Raw genomic sequence first — 24,801 nt, 5'->3', positions numbered from 1 at the left:
GTACGTATTATCATGTAGTGTGGTCAGAACACGTCAAAGGGCAGCAGCATAAATGAACCCTGAGAAGCGAAGATCTTTTATTTTGGGATTTTGGGTTGGTCGGGTTGGTGTCACATATTTTCCGATGGCCGGATGTGGTATAAGTGATATATATACGTGAAATGTTAATGTCATGGTTGTTTGTGGCATACAGATCAACATATAGATCATGATGTATCGTATACAGGGTGTTCCTGTACGATGATGAAACAGAGATAGAAGCTTGATTGAACACGTGGACTGTAGTCGATCGAGGATGCGCCGAACAGAAGTTGGCAGCGTTCTCACTAGATGGAAACTAAGTGGCTATTCGTATTTCACCTATTCGCATTTCACCTATTCTTCACTGTCACCTGCTGCTTCATGAGGCTTCTATATTCTTCCACATACATATCGGATCTCCTGCTTGATTGAGCTGTGGGTGTACTTGGATATACATACCATGTGATATTGGTGGTGCTACCATTACAGTCCCCTGCGATTCACAGCAGCTGTTCTTATTATCCTGCTGATGCAAAGATAACCATAGCTTGTATCTGATATGTCCACACTGGCTTCATGGTCATCCTCCATGGCAAAGACGGACAGTCCATTGACCTCGATGTGGATGAAACACCCAGAGACTCAACCAGTACTAACTGCCACTCATCCCCGCTCAACCGGTTACTACCATCACTTCCAACCGGTTGCTTCTCCATCGTCCACTATTCATCAACGTTGACCTCACTCACTCACTCACTCATCAAGCATCACTCCATCCTCTACACTTGGGTCTATCATACCTGATAATTATACCTCATCCTAAGTGACGAACGATGACAGAAAGCTTCAAGTACATCCAACTCTCCCGCCCATCCACAAACACCTGGCAAATATCCCTCTCCTCTCCACCGGATAATCGACTCACCCCTGAACTTCTCTCTGAATTCTCCACCGCATTAGACCAAGTAGAATCGCAATGGAGGGAAGTGGGCGGTGGGAAACCTCTTCCAAAACAGAGAGACGGCTATGAGGGAAAGGGGGCAGGGGCGTTGGTGGTTACGAGTCGGAATGAAAAGTTTTTCAGTAATGGGTTGGATTGGGAGAGAAGTTTGAAGATTAAGAATTTCTTTGAAGGTAGGGTCAATGAACATCTTTTAATAACTATCCACAGAATCGATTACACGACTATTGGTCAGAATGTTAATGGAGAACTCAGCTGATCATATGGTTTACGCAGAGTTATTCGATCCTGTCATGTGGAGATTACTTACCTTTCCATTATTTACCATAGCAGCTATCAATGGGCATGGTGAGTGATTTAAAGCAGAATATCCAGGTGAGTAGCAGCTAATTGTAGATCGTATCCTCTTAGCCTTCGCTGGAGGTATGATCCTAGCTTTATGCTGTGATCATCGAATTATAACCTCCGGTAAAGGGTTCCTATGTATGAACGAGGTAAGTTGTCTCCATGGTATCATTGAATAAACGATGTTTCGAGTATGGGCTAACAATGTTCTATATGGTTCAGATCCAGTTCGGCTCACCCCTTCCCAATTCGTTCAACGCCCTTCTCTCACTCCGAATACCTAATCCACAGCATCATCGAGATACCCTCCTGGCTCGACGATGGACACAGAATGAATTACTCAATATCGGCTTAGTAGATGAGGTGGTCGAATCAAAAGAGGTGCAAAGTAGAGCTGTACAAGTGGGTCAAAGGGAGGGAGGGAAAGTTGCATCGGGTTCTTGGGGTGCTATCAAGGTGAGTCCACCCATCTACTCACATATGTCGAGAAATAGATGTGCTAATTGGGTTTGATGAATCGTAGCGCGGAGCATATCATCAGGTGTTGGAGTACAGTCAATCTTATCGTACGCTCAATTTACCTCCTCAAGAGGAGAAGGAGTTTTATGCGAGAGTAGGGAAAGATGGCAGTAAAGCTAAGTTGTAGATCTCTAATCATGATATGTTGGGATTTGAGTCAAGATGAAGGTACGACACGATGTAGTGATAGTTTGTATATATGCATTATGAATCGTAAAATATCTTCTTTACGAACGTTGCTGTCCCACCCCAAAATCAATTCTACCAATATGGTCCGTATGGTCTGCTGTACGTTTTACTATGGAAGATAATGATCTCTTTGAGTTAAAGTCCAAATCAACCCAGTCCCTACATCAAACATCGTCAGCGTCGACATCCGTATACATCCTTGACACCATTGTATTCGATTCGCTATTGTAGACAATAACACAACACTCACAACCAACGATGAGAGGTCCTATGGATCCTCTGTTAGGTTTGATCGAACCGAATATCAACCATTCGGAAGTGAAATGCCAAGCTGCCAAAGCGTATGTACCAATAGCCAGATCGTATGCTCTATAACATATCAATAAGTAAAATCAAGATGAGCCAGCGTGCATTGACTAAGAAGGGAAAGAGGGGTTCGGACTTACACTCGATCATGAACGTTATACGTTGCCATACCTCTTATCAACGATGCCAAGGCGGTCCAGATACCGAACATCCTCCCGGCGAGGAAGGTCACTATTGCATCACCATCGTCATCAGCCTCGTCCTGAAAACCAACGATTTCATATGTATAGCAAGGACCCACTCTCATCTGATTTGCGGGAATAGATCTCTTTACTCTGCCAAATCACGAGATGATTTTGGAAGGCATTGTAGGTACCTGCTACCGTACTCAACAGTAGGAAATAAGGTAGGTATCCTGAATCGGCTGAAGGTAATACTAAAGATGAGATAGATAAGTATGCATCAGCAATCTCGGACACACATCAAAATTGAGACTGAGGTAGAGAAGAGCGACTCACCTGATGTCATGTTGGGAGGAGTGAGGAGCGTCAAATGGGGAGACAAGGTCGAATACTTATAGGAGCAGCTTATACACAAATGGCATGAATGGGTTGACTCCAAGTCCATCGAAAGCAAAGCTTGGTACATCCCGGATCTGATATTTGTCAACAAGCTTTGACAGGTCCAAGCGTGCACATACATGGTAAAAGCGGAGTACGCCGCATCACTCATGGCGGGATTCAGAAATGACTTCTGATCATTCGATTAAAGGAGTAAAGGTGTAACATTTGGTATTCGAATCAACTGATTCATCTTCCATCCTATACACATACGAGTATCTTTCAAGAAGTGCTGTATAGAGCACGCACACAAGGCAAGGAGATCACCAGTCAACTAAGCCTGAATAATCACGCACCTACGACCCCTCATACCTTCATCCTTCTTTTCCATTCTTCCCATTCTACTAATAGAGATCAGACGATGGACCTCGTACAGAATGGCGAGAGTAGTAAATCACCTCGTCTCGATGGAGATATAGTGATGGGCAATGGTGGAAGTGAGAATCAAAGTGGAGTATCGGATCTCATCTTACCTCAATGGGATGGTATGTCATATCTTCCACAATCAGATTTCGAGTACAATCAAGCTGATTGATTTGCATTGATCAGTACCACCACCCCGACATTTACATTCCTCTCACGATCTCATATCACTCCTTCACCTAGATACATTATACAACGACTATGTACGTCCTTACGCCGAGATTAATCCTCAAGATACGGACAAGGGTCAACAACAGCATAGAAGGAGGAAATTGGAGAAAGGGTATTGGCATTTGATAGATGATTGTATAGGTGAGCAAACTACATCCCTCTACCGTGCTGTTATACACGACTTCATTTGGACCATTGTATCTGGAGTATTTGCGATATTTAGAAATGCTGATATTGATGATGATTACTATGACGACATAGACCCAACTCCAACAGGTACAAAACTAGATAATCAATCTCTCCTCCCCATCACACAAGATTTCATGCACCCTCCTGGACAACCTCCATACCTCTATTCAGAGGGTATAGAAATGTTGCCTGATGAAGCTTTTCAGGTAGCAAAGTTGGAAGTGGGCCATAAAGAGGATGGGGTGGGTGTCGCCTTCATTTTTAGCATATCTGAACAATCGTCGAGAGTCACAAGTACAACAGCTCACGTGAATGGATTTCTTCTTGTAGTACTCTGCTGGTGTGAAGTTGGGTGTGAGAGAAGCAGAGGAAAAACGAAGGGTGAGTGAATGTCTCATACTATATCGTACCATATCGTATTGTACCCCTGTATCACGACTTGTCATACCCCTCTCGCTTTTTTTTTTTTTTTTTTTTTTTTTTTTTTTTTTTTTCTTTTTCTATTTGACTTCGTCGATAAGATTGTATATATGCAATATACTGACTTCCTCTATACCTCGTCACAGCGCAAGAAAGCCAATAAACTGTCAATCAAACCGAACAATACCAGCACCACACCAGGTATACCATCTCCCGGCATAGGTATACCTAACAGTAGCGTACCAGGTATCCCTTCCCCACGTCCTGGTTCTACACCAGGTACACCACTCTTACCTGTCCTACCACCGGGTCATACCAAGAATAATAGCTTTGGACGTAAACCTTCATTACCTAATACTCAACTGGGTGTTAAACCCTTTGGGCCAGGACCAGGTCAAGGAAGACCTTATAATCCGAATAAACGACCTGGTTCAGTAGAGTTCGATAATAATCATCAAAGACAGAGTAGTAAGAAATTCAAATCTGGTTCGGTGGGTCCGGCAACGTCGAATATACCTTACAAACCTACTGGAACCGGAGTAGCTGGAAGTAGATCTGCTAGTCCTATGCCTTCACAATCCCATCAGGGTGGACAACAAGGTGGACAGGGTGGACAGGGAGGGCAAAGTGGACAGGGACAGGGACAGGGACAGGGATTGAAGTTTAAAATTGGGATGAGAAGTAAGACTGAGGGTGTACAATGAGGGAAAGCGAGCTGTGATTGTGATTTTGTATCTAGCATTTATGATTAGTCCATGTATGAATGTGACATCCGTGCGAATGGGCTCACCTTATAAAGTTGTGCTTCATCAGATATGGTCTTGGAAGCGTCGTGAAGTGCAAAACTACCACAGAGAATTGGCAAAGAAATATCTGACAATCTTTTCGCTTCCCGTGTTGTTCCTTACCACTGCGGAACAAACTTATGCCTATACCATTACAAAAGAGTATTATGCATTCGGTTGATTTGAAGTATGAGAAGTATTTGGAGTATTTGAACCAAACCAGGATTGTCCTCTTGAAATATATGAATATATGAATATATGGATTCTATGGCTACAGATTGTATTTGATACAGCGTATTTATCTGATATCTAAAGAAGAAATAATTCTAATCTACTAATCGAAATGGTTCTTCACATCTCTCCCATCTAATCATGTATCATTTACTATACCTGCCTCATCATGGGTGTTTGACTACCCATCGAATACCTATTATCATCAATACTCGATGGATGAGTTCCAGTACCACCGTTACTATTATTACCATTACCGATATATGCTGCACCGGTGTTCCTATCGATCATTTCCCTCCTCATCTCTTGTTCCCTCGCCTGCCAGTTGGCTCTTTCAGGATAGACGTCAAATGCCCCTCTACCTGTGAAATCATTCTCTAGATGATTGACATTCTCATGTCTTGCTTGCCATTTCGCCAATCTCCTCATATACCTTGGACTGGATTTACCTGCTGGCCATAGGTCCGCTGCGATGGTCAAGAAGTAAAAGACTAGGATGAAAGCGACGGTCCATTCTAGAGCTGCGGCGGCGGATGTGACCCGATTGCATGTTTCGGCGGAATGGGAGGAGGTAGCGGTGGAATTGCCGCCGCACTATGGTACAAGGGAAGTATCATTTAGTATTCAAATACAAAGCAACTGATGAAAAGGTATTGAAATGGGAAAAGGGAAGGAAGGTCGAGTGGTAGATGAAGATAATGACTTACGACTCCGTAAGTAGCTCCAAAAGCAATAGCGCAAGCTACAGCGACGACGACAACGGTCAATTTCAGGATGGAATTTCTTCTGAGGGATTTACGATCGGGATGATCCTTGTGTAATGACCACTAGAAGATGCATGAGATCAGCACATTAGTACAGTGTTTGGCGATACATCTTCCTGATAGAACAAGGGAGAAGGGGAACTTACAACCTCAGCAGATTGGAAAATAGCTGAGAGAGCTACACCGACGATGAAGACTAGTGTCATTGTCCAGTGGATCGTAGAGTGATCGAATGCGTTGAACTGATAATGATATATGATATTAGCTATTTATCCATTTACGTAGATGATGATGATGATGATGATGAGGTATGAAAGTGTCAGATTGGATTTGATTGGATAGGACGTCGATTTAGAATAAATAATAAAGAGAAAACACTTACAGCTGAAAGCAGTACCAATCCCGCTGAACCTATTACACAGAATATGATTGCTAGCCAATCTACAAAGGGCACAAATGACGGTGTAAGATACATTTATGTCTCCCTACCAGAAGAACAAGGGGTATGCTTACCAAATATCACTTCCCTCTTTCTCAGATCGGTAGGTAATCTATCAACATGTCTTAACCACCTTTCAGCGAAGAGTGAGAGTATGTAGAAACTACAAAGAAATCAACCCAATTTATCAGCACTGCAAGTCATTTTGTATATCTTTCAATCTTTATGTCAAAGGTTTCCACTCACCCTGCTACACAAGCGCAAATGACAATGAACAGAGTCTGATGAGTGGCCCCTACATCACTTATGAAAACCACTGAAGCTTCGTCGGATTGGTATCGCGGTTTACCAGCTACCACCCAAAGTATCAAGAGTGCAAGGATACCGCCTAGCCAAGTTAAGGCGGCCAGTATAGGGAAGAGAACGTATGGTCCGAAGACTGGCCCGAGAGATAGAATTGTCATCATCAGCATAAGGCATATTTATAGGTAGTGGTAGCAGATACTTTAAGCTTACATATGTGTGAGGTCAAAGTACGCTGATTTAACCATAAAGGTCTTCTTGATCCGTCTGCTGCCTTCATTGTGGTAACTTAGCTACACTTGTTACTGATATAAATTGCGATGTATCTTTCTATGTCTACGTCTACTTGTACAGTGAAGAAGATGAACGTTTATGATTGATTTGAGACGCAAAGTACGATAAGTCTCGTCAAGTTATCTATACTTGTATACTTCCATTAGGGGTGGACACGGACAACGTAGTCCAACCTTGAACGTATCATATACTCTTTCAAGAACGATGGCCTTGCGATTCCAGAATCAAAGGTAAAAAAAGAATTGGCTCAAAAATCCCAAAAACGTCAATATTACGGCGTCGCTCACAACGACGTCATACCCCCATCCCACATGTACACTCTTGACCCCGATTAGGTTTCAGTCCGATACCGTACTCATACCGAGCAAGGCACTCCCAGACGCCGAACACACACATGTCATGCCGATTACATGAAGTATATACATACGAAAGATTGAAGAAGGTATGTACTCTGCTGTACTTGTATCATCGTTCAGATCATATGAACATGGATATCATTCGTTCCATCATATTGTCAGTTTGGGATTGTTCATATACATACAGATCATCAAACCATCTTTACCTATCCTAAACCCTCTCTTATAAGTTCAATTTGATCAGACCAATCCCATCAATACCCAAAATTTCCTCCATGTCCAAGTATTACCCTCTAATCGCTCGCCTCAGCTTTAGCTTTCGATCTAGGTTTCCTGGGTTTCTTAGCTGGGGGCTGCGTCGGGGTGCAGACGATTCAATCAGCCTTCTATTTGCATGACTGAAAGCCTACAAAAGGATAGCTGACTCACCTTGACCTCCTCTTCATCCTCTGATTCAGCTTTAACTTTCTTGGATCGTTTATTACTCGAAGCCTAAGGGACGAGCATCAGCTGTGAACGTTCGTTTTGAGCAAGTACCAGACCAGCTCACTTTTGATATCGGTCTCTCCTCTTCTTCCTCTGCGGCCTCAGATCCAGACTCCACTTTAGGTTTCTTCGTAGCAGCCTACAGAATACACAGATAAACGTTAGCGATGCTAACAACATTGAGGTGAACACGATGTTGAGACACTACTCACCCTTCGCTTTGGCTTCTCTCTGGCTTCTTCTTCTTCAGGTTCAGCCTTTGCCTTCTTAGCGGGAGTCTAACAACATCATCACATTCTATGAGCCAAAACTGATATGACTTTATGGTAATCAGACAATATGAGATAACTCACTTTCTTCTTTTTAGGCTTCTCTTCCTTTTCTTCCGATAATTCACTTTCCGTTTCCTCTTTCTTAGCTTTCTTACTCGTAGCCTGTAAGTCCAAAGCATTATCAGCTATAACATTCGTATTGCTTCACACACCAGCCAGGCAACTTGCTTTTTTAGGTTTCTTCTCTTCTACATGTCCGTCTTCTTCTTGATCTGCCTTCTTCTTCTTGGGAGTGGCTTTCTTCTTCTTAGCTGGACTTGAAGACGGTCCCTCTCCTTCTCCTTCGCCATCTTCTTTCTCGGGTGAAGGTGGTTTACGAGCACTTTCGGGGATGTCCTCATCGGCGACTGGGTGTTGAGTGGGAGACATCAGCTTCTGTCCGGCGTAGAGAGTGGTCATAGAATATACGACATACCATGTCCTTCTTCGAAAGCCGTTACGATCTAGTCGGTGATCTTGTCAGCTCATGATGCTGTATATATGACCTCAGATGGACCGATAACTCACCTTCTCTTGGAAATTTGGTCTATACATTGGTCATGATCCAAAATATCAGCAGCTATCTCATCGACCTCGTTCACACTGGGACCGACATACGGAAGCTCTTCGACTGTTTGATTATTTCTCGTCAGCTGTTTGCTCTGTATTAGAGAAAGAGAGGGACAGCTCACATCCATCGACATCCGACGCATCTGGAAAATCAGCCTTGAGATTTGAGATGACCTTTTCAGAGACACCTATGAGTTGACAGATGTGTGAGCATTAACCGTCAAGACGATTTCTCGTCTCCCCAAGCCACTCACTCCCACCCTGATCCACATACATAACACTCAATATCGCCCTGATCTCTGGAAAAGTTGGATGAAAAACTTACATCCCCAGTGTTTCCACTTGAAACTGCCTCTATCTTGAATTTCCACCCATACACCAAGTCTCAGCTCGCCCTTCCCGATCTTCGTTCCTTTACATGGCTTTGGCCCTATTGGATAAGATACGATCAGTAAATGCAGGATATACCGGTATGATGGGTGAGAGGATGACTTACCGTTGCATTGAGCTCTAGCTGCGTTGGCTACTTCCAGTCTGTATGCTGGCATGGCTGATTCTGCTCTTACGATACTGAAGTTTCAAGGTGTATCGGTGGATTGGATATGAAGATGAAAGATGCGATTTGCAGTTGATCGATGGTGTATGGTGTGTGTGATTGAACCCATCAACCAACAATCAACAATCACTTTCACTGACGTAACTTGTCAATCGAACATGAACATTGCATAACGGAATCAATCCCACATGGTCGCTACATGGCAGTCGCGTCTTTTAGAGTTGGGATGAATAGGATCGGGCATCGCCGGGATGCCCCCCAGGGTAACACGCAAGTACGAGTACGAGTAGTACGAGTATGGTGGGACCGTGCTTTAAGCTTACCTTGCAACAACAACAAATACGAGTGCTTGCTTCCTTTTATCCACTTGATTGTCGGATGTTGTACTTTTCTCACCATCGTTCACCATCGTAGATCATCAATCATCCAAAAATCAACCATGATCGTCCTTTGTTCCGTCAACTCTCTCTAGCATAGTATCATTCACATCTGTATCAAGCACCCGAATCGTTCTCTGTAATATATCAACTGCAGCCCTAACATAGATAAACTTTGTACGCGATGTCGGCGCCACCAGAACTGAATCGACAAGAGGATGAATCACAGACAGACGCCCAATCGATAATTGAATCAGCTTCCTCACCTACACCGACCATACGTCATTCTCAACAACAGTCACAAATCCCAACGGCCGCTCAAACTTTCGCTGATATACTGAAATCCCAACCGCCTAATCAGACGGGAGAGAACATGTCATCGTTAGCACCTGAACTCAAAAGATCGAATAGTGCTCAACAGCAGGAAGCTCTAGGGAAAGGTAGACCGGGAAGTTCAGGTTCGAATAATACCAGTAAAGATGAAGATGAACAGGTGAGTATTCCATTCACTCATTCAGTAGTTCAGGATTTAAGCTTGTGCTCTCTCATACGTTCCTTGAGAAAAAAGGCTGCGACGCTTTGCCCATTTTCTTTTGGCTTTCACTCTTCGTTTCAGATTTATGCATGGTTCCATGTGCTCTTTCTCTGGCTGAGTAAGAAGCATGATTAGATGTTGATGGGAATATGGTGGCTTGAGCTGGATCATGGTTTCTGAATTCTTACTTCTTACCGATTCATACCTGCTGCAGTAGACCTTGTCATTCTCACACTCTCGTTCTTTTGTTTATTTGTTTGTCTTTGTCTTCTATCATCTTTGTTCCCTTGTCGTCTCTTCTCACCCTTTTATCAAGGAATACACCGGTTGATTGACGATGACTACCCCAACTCAGCAACGACCTGACCCTGCATCCACTCCCGCTCCTCGGCCCACATCACCTTCTACTCAGTACCATGCCGCCTTATCGCCGGGTCGAGCATCGTCCATACGGTCTTTCACCACTGCGACAGAGGATGAAAACTACTACGATTCGCAAGCCCGCCCTCGATCTGCAGTTCCCGGCTTGCAGAGTCTGGAATCAACGCCCAAGGGAGGGATGGGCAGTCAGAGGGGTCCACCTCCTACTGCATTTGGGAGTAGCTTCGGATCACCCAATACTACTTGGGGAGGTTTCAATAATTCCAATGCGGGTAGTATGCCCCGACCATCTAGAGTACCGAGATTCCTTTCTAGTGGGACGTATCAACCTCCTCCCAAAGACGGTGGTGGATCCATGTCCCGCTCTACATCTAGAGCTAGACCAAACCTTCAGCATCGAGATAGCGCCGGTGTAGTGAAAGATAAGACTAAGGAGAATGACGATGAGGAACAACCTGAAGATCGAGGTGCGGAATTGATCAAGAAAAGACAGAAGGAACGAAGACAAGCAAGATTGAAAAAACAACATCTAGAATTAGAAAGAAGATTAGCAGCTGAAGCTGAGGGCGTCACACCACTCGCTACACCCGATTTGAGTGCTCCCACCACCGGGATACCGGAAGAGAGCTTTTCGGCTCAGCAAAATAGGGGAACGATGAGTAGATCAATATCGAGATCCAGAGCTCCCAGTGCGGATAGAAGGAGATACCCTAGCGAAGCTGGTTATTTCCCCAGGCCTTCTAGTGTAGCTGGTACGGAAACGCCTAGAGATGGCGGTCTAAGTCCGAGAGACGAGTTCCTGCTTAGACCGCCGTCGATTCATTCTAGCCACGCTGATGAGGAAGATGAAGAGCTCATAGCGGCTGAGAGAGCAAGTATAGTGGATGAGATTGTGCATGATGTTGTGGAGGAGGAGACCGGAGGAGAGGGACACAGCGATGAGGAAGAAGAAGAAGAGGGTGAACATGATGACGAGGGTGTCACTCTGAGGGATAGACAAGATGTAAGTGACCACTTTTCGATCTTTCTGGGTAGCTTGACTGATAATCTGGTTTAGGCACTCAACATCGAACATCCCTTCGGTCTGCCTATCTGGAAACCTGCTCTTTATCGAAAATCGCGTTCAGTCACTAGAAATGCCGAATCTGCCCTTCACTCCATCCCGTCCGCCGCAGCCGAGAGACACTTGCTTCCCGGTAATATTCTCTGGATCCTATTATTCGGCTGGTGGCTTGCGCTAGCCTGCTTTTTCGTTGCTGTACTAGTGAGCGCCGCGGAAGTGTTGGGTGGTGGTCGAGGTGGATATGGTAAGACTTTACGAGGATTAGCATGGTATATTGGTTGGCCGTTCGGCAAATACGTAGAGGGTGAAGGTGCTCCTGAGGACGACCAAGAAGACTCCGGGGATGATGAAGAAGCCGGTGTACAGAGAGGTAGACCCGATTACGGTACATGGACCAGTCGATCTGCTTCTTCCGTCTCGCCCACACCCAAGCAACGTGTCGCGTCTGATGGTGCTTCGTCAAGCTTCACCATCCGAAATGAGCCTAGTCGAGATTCTCTCGGTCTTCATGCTGGTCTACCCGACGAACCGCCAGTGCGACCACCTCCCGCTCCGAGTTCTCCTGCGGCAGCCTCTTCCAATACCATCCGAGGTGATGAGCAGGGCCATGATAGACACCCCACCGTCACATTCTCTCCCAATGTCAAAGTACGAGATGAGGCTAATGAGCGAACGGCTCTTCTCAACAAGCAATCATCAAGCACTGGAGGAGGGTCAGGTTTCCGCCGACCTCGAAATAAGAAAGCTAAATTCCTTGGTCGATTGATTTACTGGCCTGGATTCTTCCTTGTCGTAGCGCCAATCATGGTCTTTGTCTGTATTTTATGCTGGTTCTTCGTCATCACTATCCCAATGGCCAAACTCACGTGGGCGTTACTCAGGTTACTGTACTATCGACCGTTGGAGATCAACTTCAGATCTGCACCTAAAGTGGTCGTACCTTTACCTAGCAACAGCACACCTCATGGATCACCGGAATCTGCCGACGGATCTGGATCGACTACGCTAAGAGAAGACGGTTCGCCTTCTGGATATACGATGAAGCGGGCTCATTTGACTGCTGGTCAAGTTGCTCCTACCTCTGGACCGACGTCGACCGTATTGTTATGTACCTACCGTGCGATCGGTTTACAATATTACAAGTATACTGTCGGAGGTGTCAATATCATGTTCATCAATTTACTTCCATTGGTGTTCTTCGTAATTATCGATGGACTATTCATCTTACCTTTTGTGGAGAAGCAAGAACATCATGGACAACCGATCTCGCCATTCTTGAAACTCATAACTGCCCAAGCATTGATATTCGTCATGGCTCTAGCATCGGTTATACCCCTTTCTTACTTTATTGGAATGGCCGTAGCGTCCATCTCAGCTCAGTCTTCGATCGGAATGGGAGCAGTCATCAATGCTACTTTCGGTTCGATTATCGAAATTATCTTATATGCTATTGCGCTCATCCAAGGTAAAGGAAGACTGGTAGAAGGATCGATAGTAGGAAGTATCCTAGCTGGTGTACTCCTCATGCCTGGAGTGTCTATGTGTTCAGGAGCGTTTAGAAGGAAAGAACAGAAATTTAATGCCAAATCGGCTGGGGTGACTAGTACGATGTTGATCATGGCTATTATTGGGACCTTGACGCCTACTATGTTCTATCAGACTTATGGATCGGTGAGTGATCTGGTTGTCTGCAATGATCATTCCCGTTATATGTCTTCAGTCGGTAACTGAGGCTGATCGTCTTTCTCGGGAAACCAGTTCGAACTCCATTGTGAAGGTTGTCCGGAACCTGTCGTCCACAACAACATCTCAGTCATCCCCGATATGGCCCTTGCACCGTTGAGAAAAGGTGATGTGTGGATGTGCGATCATTGTTACTACGAGCATCCCGATCCTCAGAACGACCCGTTCTACCAGGAACAGGTTGAAACGCTCATGTATTGCTGTGCTGGTATCTTGCTATTCGTGAGTGATATCTTCCTTGTGCGGAGTCAGAATAGGAAGGTTCTGACGACAGGCTGATTGTCTCTATGCTCGTTACAGTCCTACCTCATTGGATTGTGGTTCTCGCTTCGAACGCACGCTGCGCAGATTTGGCAGAACCCTCAACAACTCATGAAATCCGACGAAGCCAATGCGATCCAGGCTATGCATCCAGCTGTCAAGGCGACTTTGACTCAAAGAATCACCCCTCAAGCAGTCATGCAACACATCCTACCATTACATAAATCCACCACTGCGAGTCCGGTCCAACCATCAAGATCAGCCCAAGGATCACCCAAAGCAGGATTCAGTAGATTACCTAGTCACCTTGGAATCAATAAACCACCTACGACTGCAACTGTACCAGAAGAAGGAGATGATCACGGGGAACCGAGTGGAGGGCGATTATCGTCAAGCACTTTCAATTTGCCTGCTGGATATACACCATTCTTAGATTCGGTTAATAAAGACTTGAAAAATTCTTCGAACCATTTAACACCTATGAGATTACCTTCTACTCTCACCACGGAAGATTTCACTAGGGCCGTCGCCGTAGCTACCGTCAGTGCTCTACGACATCAAGGATCGATCATTGGTAGTGGCGGATCCCAAGCTGGTTCTGGATCTGCACAAAAGCAAAGACACCCTCATGAACTCACTGCTCCACCTACTGCTGTTGCTGGATCGGGACATGTGAAAGAGGAAAGTGAAGAAGAGGAACATGGTGGGCATGAAGCTCCCTCCTGGACTAGGGGAGTATCGGCGGGTGTCTTATTGGGATGCACACTTTTATATGCTATTATAGCTGGTGAGTTGGATGGCTATTACCCACAGCATCGTGCTTGTGAACATTGCTGATATGTGACCTACAACCCCAGAAATCCTCGTGGACGTGGTCGATGTGGTACTTCAAGGATCAGGTATAGATGAGAAGTTCTTAGGATTAACACTGTTTGCGCTGGTACCGAATACGACGGAATTCATGAATGCCATGTCCTTCGCTTTGAACGGGAATATCGCTTTATCGTGAGTGGTCTTTCCCCCCTCACACAATCATGACGTTCGGCGCTGATATGATGTTTTCGGATGGGATAGGATGGAAATTGGTTCTGCATACGCATTACAAGTCTGTCTACTTCAGATACCTGCTATGGTTGCTTTTTCTGCGTTATACCAACCTGATAAAATGGGTGATGTTGTGGATACGTTTACGTGAGTACTTTTGTACAACCCTACCTATCTATATATGATTGCTGATTGAGTTGTTTGACATGGAATAGGTTGATATTCCCTCGATGGGATGTTATAGCTATCATTTTATCTATTTTCTTGTTGACTTATACCTATATCGAAGCTAGGAGTAATTATCATAGAGGATCGATATTGGTATTAGCGTGAGTAACTCCTTCACTAGGCAGAGAATTTTCTCGCTGACATGGATGTCAATGTTGTGTTTTGTAGGTATATCGTCCTGATTATGGGATTTTACTACGCCCCTGCTAGATCACAGGGTGATACGTCCAGTGATTTGGTTTATGGACCGGAGAGTCTGATGGAGTTAGGAGGTGCGGGTTTGAATGTGGCTCTTACTAAACTCTGGGTGTAGGGTGGGTGAACCGTCGTGTTTGGACTTGACATGACAGTGAGAGTGAAGGCAAGAGTGTAATAGCTATTTTTTCTATGGTATGTTTTGTCTGTGTGTCAATCTTCTTTTCCTAATTTGTCTGTCTGTCTGTAAATACATGCTTGTTCTTTCCTTGTTCTACCTCTATACATTATACAGTAAGCGATTGAATTTTAGATATCATCATCTATCACGAATTAACGATGTCTCAGTATTTATTTCCAGTATCAATATCAGTATGTATGTGCTCTTGCTTGGATGTAACAAAGAAATTGATTAGGTCAGTAGTCAGTTGATGGTCCATTCAACATGTGAGGTGCGTACGCGTATGTGTATGTGTATATTTGATCCGGTGTGTGTATGTGTTTGGTAAGACATGTTTGAGAGGTGTTCTCATGTTTGTTGTCCTCGTCTCTCTTTGGTATGTCGATCAATTCAGGATTCATGGCTCACAAGATGATTCACCTGAGTATGGGGCCAGACTCAGGAGACTGTTTCTTCCCCTTTGAGCAACACCATACCCCTAGATCCAGGAAAAAGAGGTTAGACCCTGAATGTCACCACCATCCCTTCTATGGAAGGATCGCCCTTTCCACTCGTGATCATTCGTCACTTGACTGGGACTCTCTTCTCTCGTTCGGAGCCTGTTTGGCCGTGTTGAGAGGGACGGGAAGATGGACAGGTAAAAGATTCCCCCGGATAGCTGTCTCTTAGATATGAGTATGGAGATGGGACGAAGATGAAAGCACGCTAAAAGGCGACATCTCATTTGGTACTGTACGCAACGCCGGTGTATATTACATGACAAACACCGTATACATCCTACTCGTATCTTCTCATGTATATAAGTCAAGCAATCATCCACAATCGATCTATTGATAAGATTAAATCAAACATAACGATAAAGCCAAGCCGACGATTCTAATTTCATCCCAAGCTGTGTAAAATCATAATCGTAAAATCACTCAATTGTCTTGGCATTGCTGGCCAACGGTCATATCCAAATCTGTTCACGCATTTGACTCCACATGCGACTACGATCACTCAAACGCAGCATATAAACTGGATTTGCTGCGTTGTATTATACCATACCTTCCAGTCAAGTGGGGCAACAAGCAGATCATCAATCGTCAATCACCTGAACACACTACGCTAATTAATAATAACGTGAAAGGAGGGGGTTAGTGTATTTCGGATCAAGGTGACATCACTCCACTACGGCAAAGCAAAAGGTAGCTACGATAACGACGGATGATAGAGTGGTAACATCCATATACAGCACTCAACCATTCATTCAATCCTCATACATACATACATAAAATCATATCATAGATCTGGTTTAGCAAGCACCTCAATCACCGGTAGCAAAACACAGTTCAATTCCCGATCACCCTCAAAAGCTTAACGTAACAGCTTGTCACTTGTACGACCTCATCATCATTGCACCACTGCGACTCTTTCACACACCTAAGCTTGCTACAATCACAGCACTAACAGCAAGCATCGCATCATATCATTTATCTACTCTCATCCTTATACTATAGCATTATCAAAAACCACAATACACTCAGGAGAGATACCATAAACACCATTGCCATCGGGATCATTTTCCCACGTTCACCATTGTCCCCTCCCTCCCTTTCGTCGAGATCTTGCCACCTCAAACTAGTAATTCAACCTATTGTGTTTACATCCACTCAACCATGTCATTGAGTACATCACCTACCGCCCCATCTTTACTCATCCCATCCAACCCAGCATTCTCACCTGTCGAAACGGCTCCCAAGGGAGGTATATTAATCAATGTCCATCGAGCCTCCGAACCCACCCTATCTATCGATTCTTCATTGGGATCATATAACACACATGCTAGACGACCTTCAGATCCATCATCGATAATCAGTGAGAAAGAGGAAATTGCATCTTCCTACTCGCACTCGCCGATCCCTTCACCAATCTCAGGTGTTCACACGCCCAATGTTAATGCCAAATCGTTGAAAATTCGATTCGCACCCTTACCTGATCCTCGAAGACCCCGAAGTCTAAGTACAGGAAGGAATATAGCTTGGACAAACCAAGTAGATGAGAATGGTGATGAGAAGAGACAATTGTCTATCAAAGATCATACAACCCCAGATGATGATGAATATGCGGTACAAGATGATTCGGATGAAGAAGAACAAGGAGGAGAGGAGTATGAAGGAGATGGTAAATCCGGTAGGAGGTGGAGTAAGAGTATGGGTTTGAGCAGTAGTTGGAAAGTATCAAAGAAACTTCTGACAGGTAAAAATCCAATCAAGGATAAAGAGAAAGATAAGGAAGATGGTTCCATGAGTTATCCACAGGGTGCACCGTTGAAGAAGAGTGTTAGTACAGGTGGATTCATTGGGTCGTAAGTTGCAATCTCTGTTTATCCCATTTGATTCTCACTAGATCATATCAGACCATAAGATTCAAATCTTACCAAATCAAGTTCACGACCTCTGACCCGATTGTAGGCAAGATAATATGCTAATCATTGTTCTTCATTCCATCGCAGCTCTCCATTCCGATGGACGTCCGAGACAGAACGGAAAACCAGTATGCAAGGCTCTTCCCCACCTACCGTCACTTCTTTCCTATCATCACGTTCAAACTCCAATCCGAATACTGCTTCTGGTCATCGACGTAATTCATCCTTGGAACCTGGTACAGGATCTTCCTACAGTAGTAGGCTGAGTAGCTCCCCTTCTACCACTCCGATCAAAATGATGAATGGACGGGTGTACGGGTCGAGGAGAGCATCGGAAGCTGCCGAGCGAGAGAGGAAGATCAGGGAGAAGAATGAGCCTGCTTTTGTTGAGTGGGGACAGGGTCAGGTAGCACAGCGTACTACCGAGGAATCATCGGGTAAAGGAGGGTTCCTGGGTGATAACGATGATGGAGGTGGGATGGCTTGGGTGAAGAGACGTAGAGAAGAGAGAGAAAGACAGAAAAGAGAAAAGGAGGAACAAGAGAAATTGCAAAGTGAACAAGGTGTTCCAGAAGGAGAAGGACAGGAGAATGTTAAAGATGATATTGGAGTGGAAGAAGCATTATCAACAAGCTCTTCGTCCTCTACTTCTTCATTGGATCTGAATTCGAAGAAACCGGCTTTGGGTATCAATACTGGTGATCTCAAGACTCCAGCTATCGAAATATCGGAATTACCCCCCACACCTACTATACGAGTGTCGGCAGATTCTGATAATACCTCGAACTCACCCAGTACCAACTCGCATGGTCAACCGGAATATACGAAATCCACTATGAACATGGACGTGGGACCAAAAGGAGAGAGAATGACACCTACACCACCTAACGTATCTTCAGAAGCTATACATGCCCCTAAAGCCTTGGTGGACGAGAGGAAAGAAGGTGATCATGTGGTTCAAGCTATGAGGATCCCTTCAGGAACGACTGCTCAGAAATCGAATAAATTGAAGGATCCTTTCGCTCAAGAGAGTCAAGCGAATGAGAATCCCAGTGATGAAGAGGAAGAAGAGGAGGAGGAAGAAGAGGAGGAAGAAGATGATGGTGATTTCGATGATGATGAAGAGGAAGAAATTGACATCAGGTGAGTGATGATCCAGTTTTCATCAGTATAACACTACTACTCTTGATTTGATACAAGGTGACTGATTGAGTTTCGGATATAGGACAACTTCGAGTGCCGCTGGTGTAGAAGTTATAAGTCGCCACAAGTAGTCGGACTAAAATACATGAAGTACCAAAACCACTTATCTACAGCATCAACATGACCTAGATCCTCTGGAATGATTCATCCCTGCTCGACTTTTTTCGCGTCATTGAACAGCGATCGCTCTGTTCCCAAAGCAAAAACAACATCAGAACCAACAGGATAAGGGCAAGATAAGCTCCAGCTTCTTTCATTTCTCCTTATTTGATGGTACATTCAGTTGTACACCTACTTTAAAATCTTCAGATTCCCAGTTAAAACCTTTTGTACACGTCTTGTCCGCGAGGCTCATTTGCTTGTTTCTACTTTTACCTTTTGGTTGTCATGAACTGATTTCCCTTTGAAACGAAAGTTATCTGTCCTACCGAAAAAGAAATATTCCGTATTATTGCCATATCTTGTACTTTACCTTGTATTTGCTTTTTCCACCAGGTTGTCAGATTATTAGTTCCGTTGTGCTCTATCCCTATCTTGATGAGAGTGTTTGTATATCGGAATGCAATCACAAGTATGAGTGAGATATGAAGATGGAGGTTTGTAGTATGAATCAGACAGGCGTCCACAGATGCCACATTTGGGTTTGTGCGACGATTGTGACATTTCCTCCACTTGAACTTTCCACCTGACATCAACACACAGACACCTTGTTTCCTCTTTCTTTCCCTCCCTTCTTCTTCTCTGCCATATCAATCTGACAGCAAGGTCACCTGTAACTTCGAGATGGCGCAGCAGACTCAACCTCTCAAGATGTTAGTACACCTTCCATAAATATCTGTGTAGGTAGGAGCGCAGCGCTGATCCTCCTTACCCTTTCCTCTCCTTGCCCCAACCCAAACCCGATGTTATGTCAAATCATCATTCCCCCTTCCTCTTAGCCTTTCTATAGGATCACCTTTATCCGAACTTACCACACTGGTATCTAAGATAACAGCGATCAACAGCAAGCATGGACCGTTCGATGCGTGTGTAATTGTGGGTGATCTGTTCAGGGAGGGAAGTGATGGTAAGGAAATTGGAGGATTGAGCTGTGAGTTAGCCCTTAGTTCGTCCTCATTGTCGATCGATCAACAAGCTCATTTCTGTCATCTGTACTGTGTAGTCCCAGTACCTACTTACTTCAGCGTTGGTAAATACCCTTTACCTCAATTAGTCAAAGAACAGATCATCAGGACTGGGGGGGAAGTTGCGAATAACCTTGTTTATCTCGGTAAGCTGACAATACCATGAGGAGATGAGCTGCTTGCAGCTGACACTATGTCTTATATAGGCAAATCATCAGTCTTGACTACAGCTCAAGGACTGAAGATAGCTTGCGTAGGAGGTAGTTTCACTGAAGAAGGCTATGATTCTATTGGAGTGAGTTTTCAGCTGACCTTGATTAACAGTTATCGAAGGGGCGCAGCTGATCATCGATCTATAGGATCAATTCTCACCTGTAATATCGAAAGATTCTATATCTACTATTCTCTCTCACCCCATACTTACTGGTGCAACTGCCAATCCATCCGAATCACTCGCATCTGCCAAGCAGGAGGCATCGGCTTTACCAAGTGCTTTCCAAGGTGTAGACTTACTATTATTCTCATCACCTCCACCACATCTATCAACCCTGTCACCATCATATGCCTCCTCAGGTGTATCCTTGGCTCAATCTGCCCCACCGTTGGAAGAGGTAGTAAGAAGAGCGAAACCCAGGTATCTTTTATGGGGTGATGGTGAAGGATTCTGGGAGAGGGAACCGTGGGGATGGACTGGTCCGACTGGCAAAGAAGAAAGATGGACTCGAGCTGTCAAACTTGGTGCCTTGGGTGGTGAAGCTCCTACAGGAGGAAAGAAAGCTAGGGTAAGTTGCACCATTAGCTGTGAAGCTCGATCTTGTCCAAACGAGATTAGCTAATGAATGTATGTGTGATGTTCAGTGGTTCTATGCTTTCACCCTTCCACCTCAAACGGCGACTTCACCCTTACCTGCCAAACCCGCCAATGCCACTCCCAATCCATACGTCATGCCCTCTACACCTTCTAGCTCCTCGACCTCAAGCAGGAAGAGAGGGCCGCTGGAAGATCAGAATTACATCTTTGGTGGTCAACAAGCCAAGAAAGGAAGAACAGGTAAGCAGTCTTGCCAATTCAAGTGTGAATAATAATCGCTTACCAATCATCCTGAAACTGTAGAAGGAGCCGTACCTCCCGATAATTACGTGTGCAAGATCTGTGCTCAACCTGGTGTGAGTGATGCACCTTCTGCGTTTCAATGGCAGAGTATTAACTACATCTCTTCCTATAGCACTTCATTACAGACTGTCCTCAGAAGAGTAATAGGGAGGCTAAAGATCATTCCAAACCACCTCAAGGATATGTCTGCAAGATTTGTCAATCTGTAGGTGACAATATCACTATGTTCGGACACCGCTTACCTGCCGTTTCAGCCTGATCATTTCATCAAAGATTGCCCGCAGAAGGATGACAAACCAAGAGGACCTAAACCTCCTCCTCAAGGATATGTCTGCCGAGCATGCGGTATACCCGATGCGCATTATATCAAAGACTGTCCAGTAGTTCTGGAAAGGGAAGAAGCGAAAAGCAAAAGAAAGGAATTGGGTCCTGCCGAGTGTGAGCGGCAGTAAAAACAGCAGTCGTTGGCTCAGCTAACAGGACTATTTAGGCTGGTTCTGTCTGAGTAACCCGAAAGTGACCAAACATCTTATCGTCGCTATTGGTTCAGAGACATATGTGACCCTCCCACGAGGACAGCTGATCCCTACTCTACCGAAACATATCGCTCAAGGGGGTCAAAAGCCATTGGTGCCAGGTGGAGGGCATGTATTGGTGAGCTGACTATCTCCATTTAATCTGAAACAAGCTGACACTTTGTCCGACTAGATTATCCCAATCGCCCATCACCCAACTTTGCTATCGATCCCAGCAGAAGATGCCATGTCCATCATATCCGAATTGGAGTCATTCAAATCGTCCCTCAAAGCGTGCTATGCTTCATATGGGGCTGTACCTGTATCGTTCGAGATTGGACGATTATCAGGACGAGGTGGTCATGCTCATATTCAAGTCATACCTATTCCTCAAGAATTGGCCGATAAAGTTGAAGACTCGTTCATAAAAGCCGGTGAAGCTCAAGGATTGGATTGGGAATTGGAACCTGAACGAGCGTTGGCTAAAGTAGGTCAACAAGGCAATTACTTTAAAGTGGAATTACCAAATGGTAAGAAGATGGTCCATCTGTTAAAAGGCAATTTCGATTTACAATTTGGAAGGTGAGTATTCATCGAGCTAGGTCGAATGAGACATTCATAAGAGGGAAAAGCTGATGGGCTGGTATGCAATGTACCCATGTAGAATGGTACTAGGAAGTGTTCTGGGATATCATCATAGGATCGACTGGAAGGAATGCTCACAGAGCGAAGCGGAAGATAAAGAAGATGCTCAAAAGTTCAAAAAGGCTTTTGCACCTTTCCATTCTTAATTGAAGTGGGGTTCCGAAGAGGAATGGACGTATACTATGAGACTGGAGAAGGGGAAAAAGAAAGGTGGATCAAGTCAAGAGTGGAAGAATCCAGATGTTGTTGTGCTAGTTATGAGGATGTCGTTGTTGTTCAAAGGACGAGTGGATGTGAGCGGGGAGCAGCAGTAATGTAAAGCGAAGAGCAGACCCTTCAATGAACAATGCATTATGCGTATGGATCGATATCATCATAATGATACACTACCGTCAATCTCGTTGTGAAGTATACATAGCTTGGGCCGAGAAACAATGCTGCAAACATTTTTTGTTGGAACGGACGGAGATTCCGCTGGAAAAGTAAACTATGATGTGATTGAGTGGAGGAAGTCCACTTCAGAGGCCGGAATCGAAGAGATGATATCGTCATAATTCATGTATCTATGAATAGCGACTTCATCTTTATCGTTCGAATGTGTTATCTTACATTGTATTCAACTAAACAGTGAAAGATAGTCAGTCTGCGTATATTGGTCAGAAGGATCGCGGCTTCACAGAAAAATAGTCTATCGAGATGACGAAACATCAACCATTCAAAGGTGAGCGAGCTTTCCGTCTAGTCCCTCTTGACGGCTTCCTCTCCTTCCTACTTCACATACCTTTATTCATTGAATATTCACAGCATAAGCGGTATAACAGAGAAAGAGTAAAAAATTGATATTCTTCTGACGTGATAGAGGTGGAAGCCTCCCGACCCGATTTCGAATTATCGTACAAGCCCCATTACACTAAGACTGCCGAACCGGATTTTCGCCCAGGGCAAGGATTAAATGATCTTGTGAGTGTTGCCTCACGAAGGAGTATTGTACTATGAGCATCTGACTGAGGATGAAAAAAAAAAAACCTATCAACTCACTTTTTTCAGCCATACTCGAAAGAATTCAAAGCTAGTAAAGATGGATTTAGAAGTGTTATACCGGAGAACGAAGAGAAATCGGATATATACAAGGTAAGCCGTGTTGACATTCTATCCATACGAGCATTACTCAGCTGACGGAAAATCCCCTTGACCTTTCTCACCTACCTGTCGATTGTGCACTCGATAGATGATGATTTCGGGTGTCGTAAGGGATATTTCTCTGATTCTCTGATCTTCGATTAGATCGAGACAATGGCAAATGAACTGAATAGAGTCTGTATTTTCGCGGTGATAGACCCCGAGACCAGTCGCATTTGTATCTACCCTAAGTGAAGATGGTATAACCAATGTAAGTGAAGTGTAGCGGTATCACATCGTGTCCTCATAGCCCTTTTTTCAGATTTGAGGACATGTAGAGAACCATCATTGAATTTGACTTGGCTGACCCAGATTATCATCATTGTACTACTGTATATAGCTCGCTCCCATCTCCTATTTCAACGTGTGCGCCCACAATCCGCCGATCGTCATGATAAGTGTAGCAACAGGGAAACATCAAGATGGATGGAAGGGTCAGTAACTTTAAGACACTAGCATCCATGATATGCTCTATACCCAAAGTCTTCGGTTGTCGTCATTCATCTTATACGACCTGACTGGCTGAGATTGACTAATCTTGAATACCAGATACGAACCATAATATCCTGACTACCAAGGAATTCTGTATATCAATCATTTCTGAATCATTCCTCGAAGCTTCCAACTATACCGCTGTGGACTGTCCACCTGAAGTGGACGAATGGGTATTGTCAGGTTTGACTCAAAGATCTTCAGAGTGAGTACGACTCATCCTCCCCCACTCCTATATGGTGTGGTATGATACACTGTTTGACGAGTGTGTGTATACGGTAGGACGATCAAACCTCCTCATGTGGGCGAATCGGCATTCTCGATGGAATGTAATTTACAGCATTCTTATGAGGTCAAGGATGATCAAGGGAATTCTACGAGTTTGATCATTCTAGGTAGAGTCAGGAGATTTCACATCGTGAGTGATTTTATACTGTCCAGTGTCTCAATGAACGATCGATGATGGGAATATTGGAGAACAAGAGGGAAAAAAGGCGCAGCAGTCGATTAATTGCATTACACTTATAACGTAATTGATCATGATACGAATGTAGCGTGAATCCGTACTCGATCCGAATGACCCTTTCAAAATTCTTACTGAGAAATTGAGACCTGTCGGTAGATTAGGTGGGATCTCATATTCACGGACTAATCAGTGAGTGAACAGCTTTTAATAGACACACTGGGCTATGGCTAATGTGCTTGATGCGTTGATAGGATGGTAGAGATTCCTCGTCCTGTATGGGATCAGGTGAAAGATACACCCGAAGTGAAAGAGGCTTTGAAGAATGGAGTCAAGAAATTATGAAATGAAGTAACTTAATGCTTCGATCCGCATCTGTCGGAAAGGTACGG

At 44.4% G+C, this 24,801-nt stretch overlaps 10 protein-coding genes across 10 annotated transcripts; 7 read left to right on the top strand and 3 right to left on the bottom strand.

Moving 5' to 3' along the window:
- Positions 1–854: 854 nt before the first annotated feature.
- L199_003335 (uncharacterized protein) lies at positions 855–1,973 on the top strand (the record flags this gene model as incomplete). The annotated part of the gene is made up of 5 exons (XM_064889068.1): positions 855–1,155; positions 1,259–1,330; positions 1,394–1,476; positions 1,550–1,783; positions 1,851–1,973. The coding sequence occupies 5 exons, from the start codon at positions 855–857 to the stop codon at positions 1,971–1,973; spliced, it is 813 nt and encodes a 270-aa protein (XP_064745140.1).
- Positions 1,974–2,144: 171 nt separating this feature from the next.
- L199_003334 (uncharacterized protein) lies at positions 2,145–2,869 on the bottom strand (the record flags this gene model as incomplete). The annotated part of the gene is made up of 5 exons (XM_064889067.1): positions 2,145–2,194; positions 2,286–2,404; positions 2,482–2,572; positions 2,643–2,777; positions 2,860–2,869. 5 exons carry the CDS (start codon positions 2,867–2,869, stop codon positions 2,145–2,147), a joined length of 405 nt encoding a protein of 134 aa, XP_064745139.1.
- A 453-nt stretch (positions 2,870–3,322) lies between these two features.
- L199_003333 (uncharacterized protein) lies at positions 3,323–4,868 on the top strand (the record flags this gene model as incomplete). The annotated part of the gene is made up of 5 exons (XM_064889066.1): positions 3,323–3,446; positions 3,511–3,696; positions 3,817–3,986; positions 4,075–4,125; positions 4,311–4,868. 5 exons carry the CDS (start codon positions 3,323–3,325, stop codon positions 4,866–4,868), a joined length of 1,089 nt encoding a protein of 362 aa, XP_064745138.1.
- Positions 4,869–5,333: 465 nt separating this feature from the next.
- L199_003332 (uncharacterized protein) lies at positions 5,334–6,966 on the bottom strand (the record flags this gene model as incomplete). Its single annotated transcript, XM_064889065.1, has 7 exons — positions 5,334–5,774; positions 5,888–6,007; positions 6,091–6,186; positions 6,327–6,385; positions 6,458–6,546; positions 6,630–6,822; positions 6,900–6,966. The coding sequence occupies 7 exons, from the start codon at positions 6,964–6,966 to the stop codon at positions 5,334–5,336; spliced, it is 1,065 nt and encodes a 354-aa protein (XP_064745137.1).
- Positions 6,967–7,629: 663 nt separating this feature from the next.
- On the bottom strand, positions 7,630–9,251 carry L199_003331 (uncharacterized protein; the record flags this gene model as incomplete). Its single annotated transcript, XM_064889064.1, has 12 exons — positions 7,630–7,689; positions 7,766–7,828; positions 7,887–7,961; positions 8,035–8,100; positions 8,176–8,256; positions 8,323–8,501; positions 8,570–8,597; positions 8,662–8,680; positions 8,752–8,764; positions 8,826–8,891; positions 9,029–9,133; positions 9,200–9,251. 12 exons carry the CDS (start codon positions 9,249–9,251, stop codon positions 7,630–7,632), a joined length of 807 nt encoding a protein of 268 aa, XP_064745136.1.
- A 569-nt stretch (positions 9,252–9,820) lies between these two features.
- On the top strand, positions 9,821–10,306 carry L199_003330 (uncharacterized protein; the record flags this gene model as incomplete). Its single annotated transcript, XM_064889063.1, has 2 exons — positions 9,821–10,129; positions 10,253–10,306. 2 exons carry the CDS (start codon positions 9,821–9,823, stop codon positions 10,304–10,306), a joined length of 363 nt encoding a protein of 120 aa, XP_064745135.1.
- Positions 10,307–10,508: 202 nt separating this feature from the next.
- On the top strand, positions 10,509–15,204 carry L199_003329 (calcium/proton exchanger; the record flags this gene model as incomplete). The annotated part of the gene is made up of 9 exons (XM_064889062.1): positions 10,509–11,555; positions 11,610–13,286; positions 13,374–13,580; positions 13,659–14,214; positions 14,299–14,406; positions 14,477–14,624; positions 14,694–14,810; positions 14,879–14,992; positions 15,060–15,204. The coding sequence occupies 9 exons, from the start codon at positions 10,509–10,511 to the stop codon at positions 15,202–15,204; spliced, it is 4,119 nt and encodes a 1,372-aa protein (XP_064745134.1).
- Positions 15,205–16,925: 1,721 nt separating this feature from the next.
- Positions 16,926–18,948, top strand: L199_003328 (uncharacterized protein; the record flags this gene model as incomplete). The annotated part of the gene is made up of 3 exons (XM_064889061.1): positions 16,926–17,614; positions 17,762–18,817; positions 18,900–18,948. 3 exons carry the CDS (start codon positions 16,926–16,928, stop codon positions 18,946–18,948), a joined length of 1,794 nt encoding a protein of 597 aa, XP_064745133.1.
- Positions 18,949–19,660: 712 nt separating this feature from the next.
- L199_003327 (uncharacterized protein) lies at positions 19,661–22,421 on the top strand (the record flags this gene model as incomplete). The annotated part of the gene is made up of 12 exons (XM_064889060.1): positions 19,661–19,689; positions 19,816–19,967; positions 20,040–20,147; positions 20,208–20,296; positions 20,361–20,783; positions 20,860–21,052; positions 21,116–21,168; positions 21,228–21,320; positions 21,370–21,553; positions 21,606–21,769; positions 21,824–22,212; positions 22,295–22,421. 12 exons carry the CDS (start codon positions 19,661–19,663, stop codon positions 22,419–22,421), a joined length of 2,004 nt encoding a protein of 667 aa, XP_064745132.1.
- Positions 22,422–22,971: 550 nt separating this feature from the next.
- L199_003326 (uncharacterized protein) lies at positions 22,972–24,754 on the top strand (the record flags this gene model as incomplete). The annotated part of the gene is made up of 10 exons (XM_064889059.1): positions 22,972–22,996; positions 23,135–23,235; positions 23,323–23,406; positions 23,504–23,521; positions 23,612–23,665; positions 23,795–23,888; positions 24,004–24,151; positions 24,229–24,364; positions 24,501–24,601; positions 24,664–24,754. 10 exons carry the CDS (start codon positions 22,972–22,974, stop codon positions 24,752–24,754), a joined length of 852 nt encoding a protein of 283 aa, XP_064745131.1.
- Positions 24,755–24,801: the final 47 nt, after the last annotated feature.

Source organism: Kwoniella botswanensis, chromosome 1 (genome assembly GCF_036426115.1).
Source record: "Kwoniella botswanensis chromosome 1, complete sequence".
In the NCBI taxonomy this organism is placed as follows: Eukaryota; Fungi; Basidiomycota; class Tremellomycetes; order Tremellales; family Cryptococcaceae; genus Kwoniella; species Kwoniella botswanensis.
The sequence above is the reverse complement of the archived record's forward strand: the minus strand, read 5'-3'. Positions and strand labels throughout refer to the sequence as shown.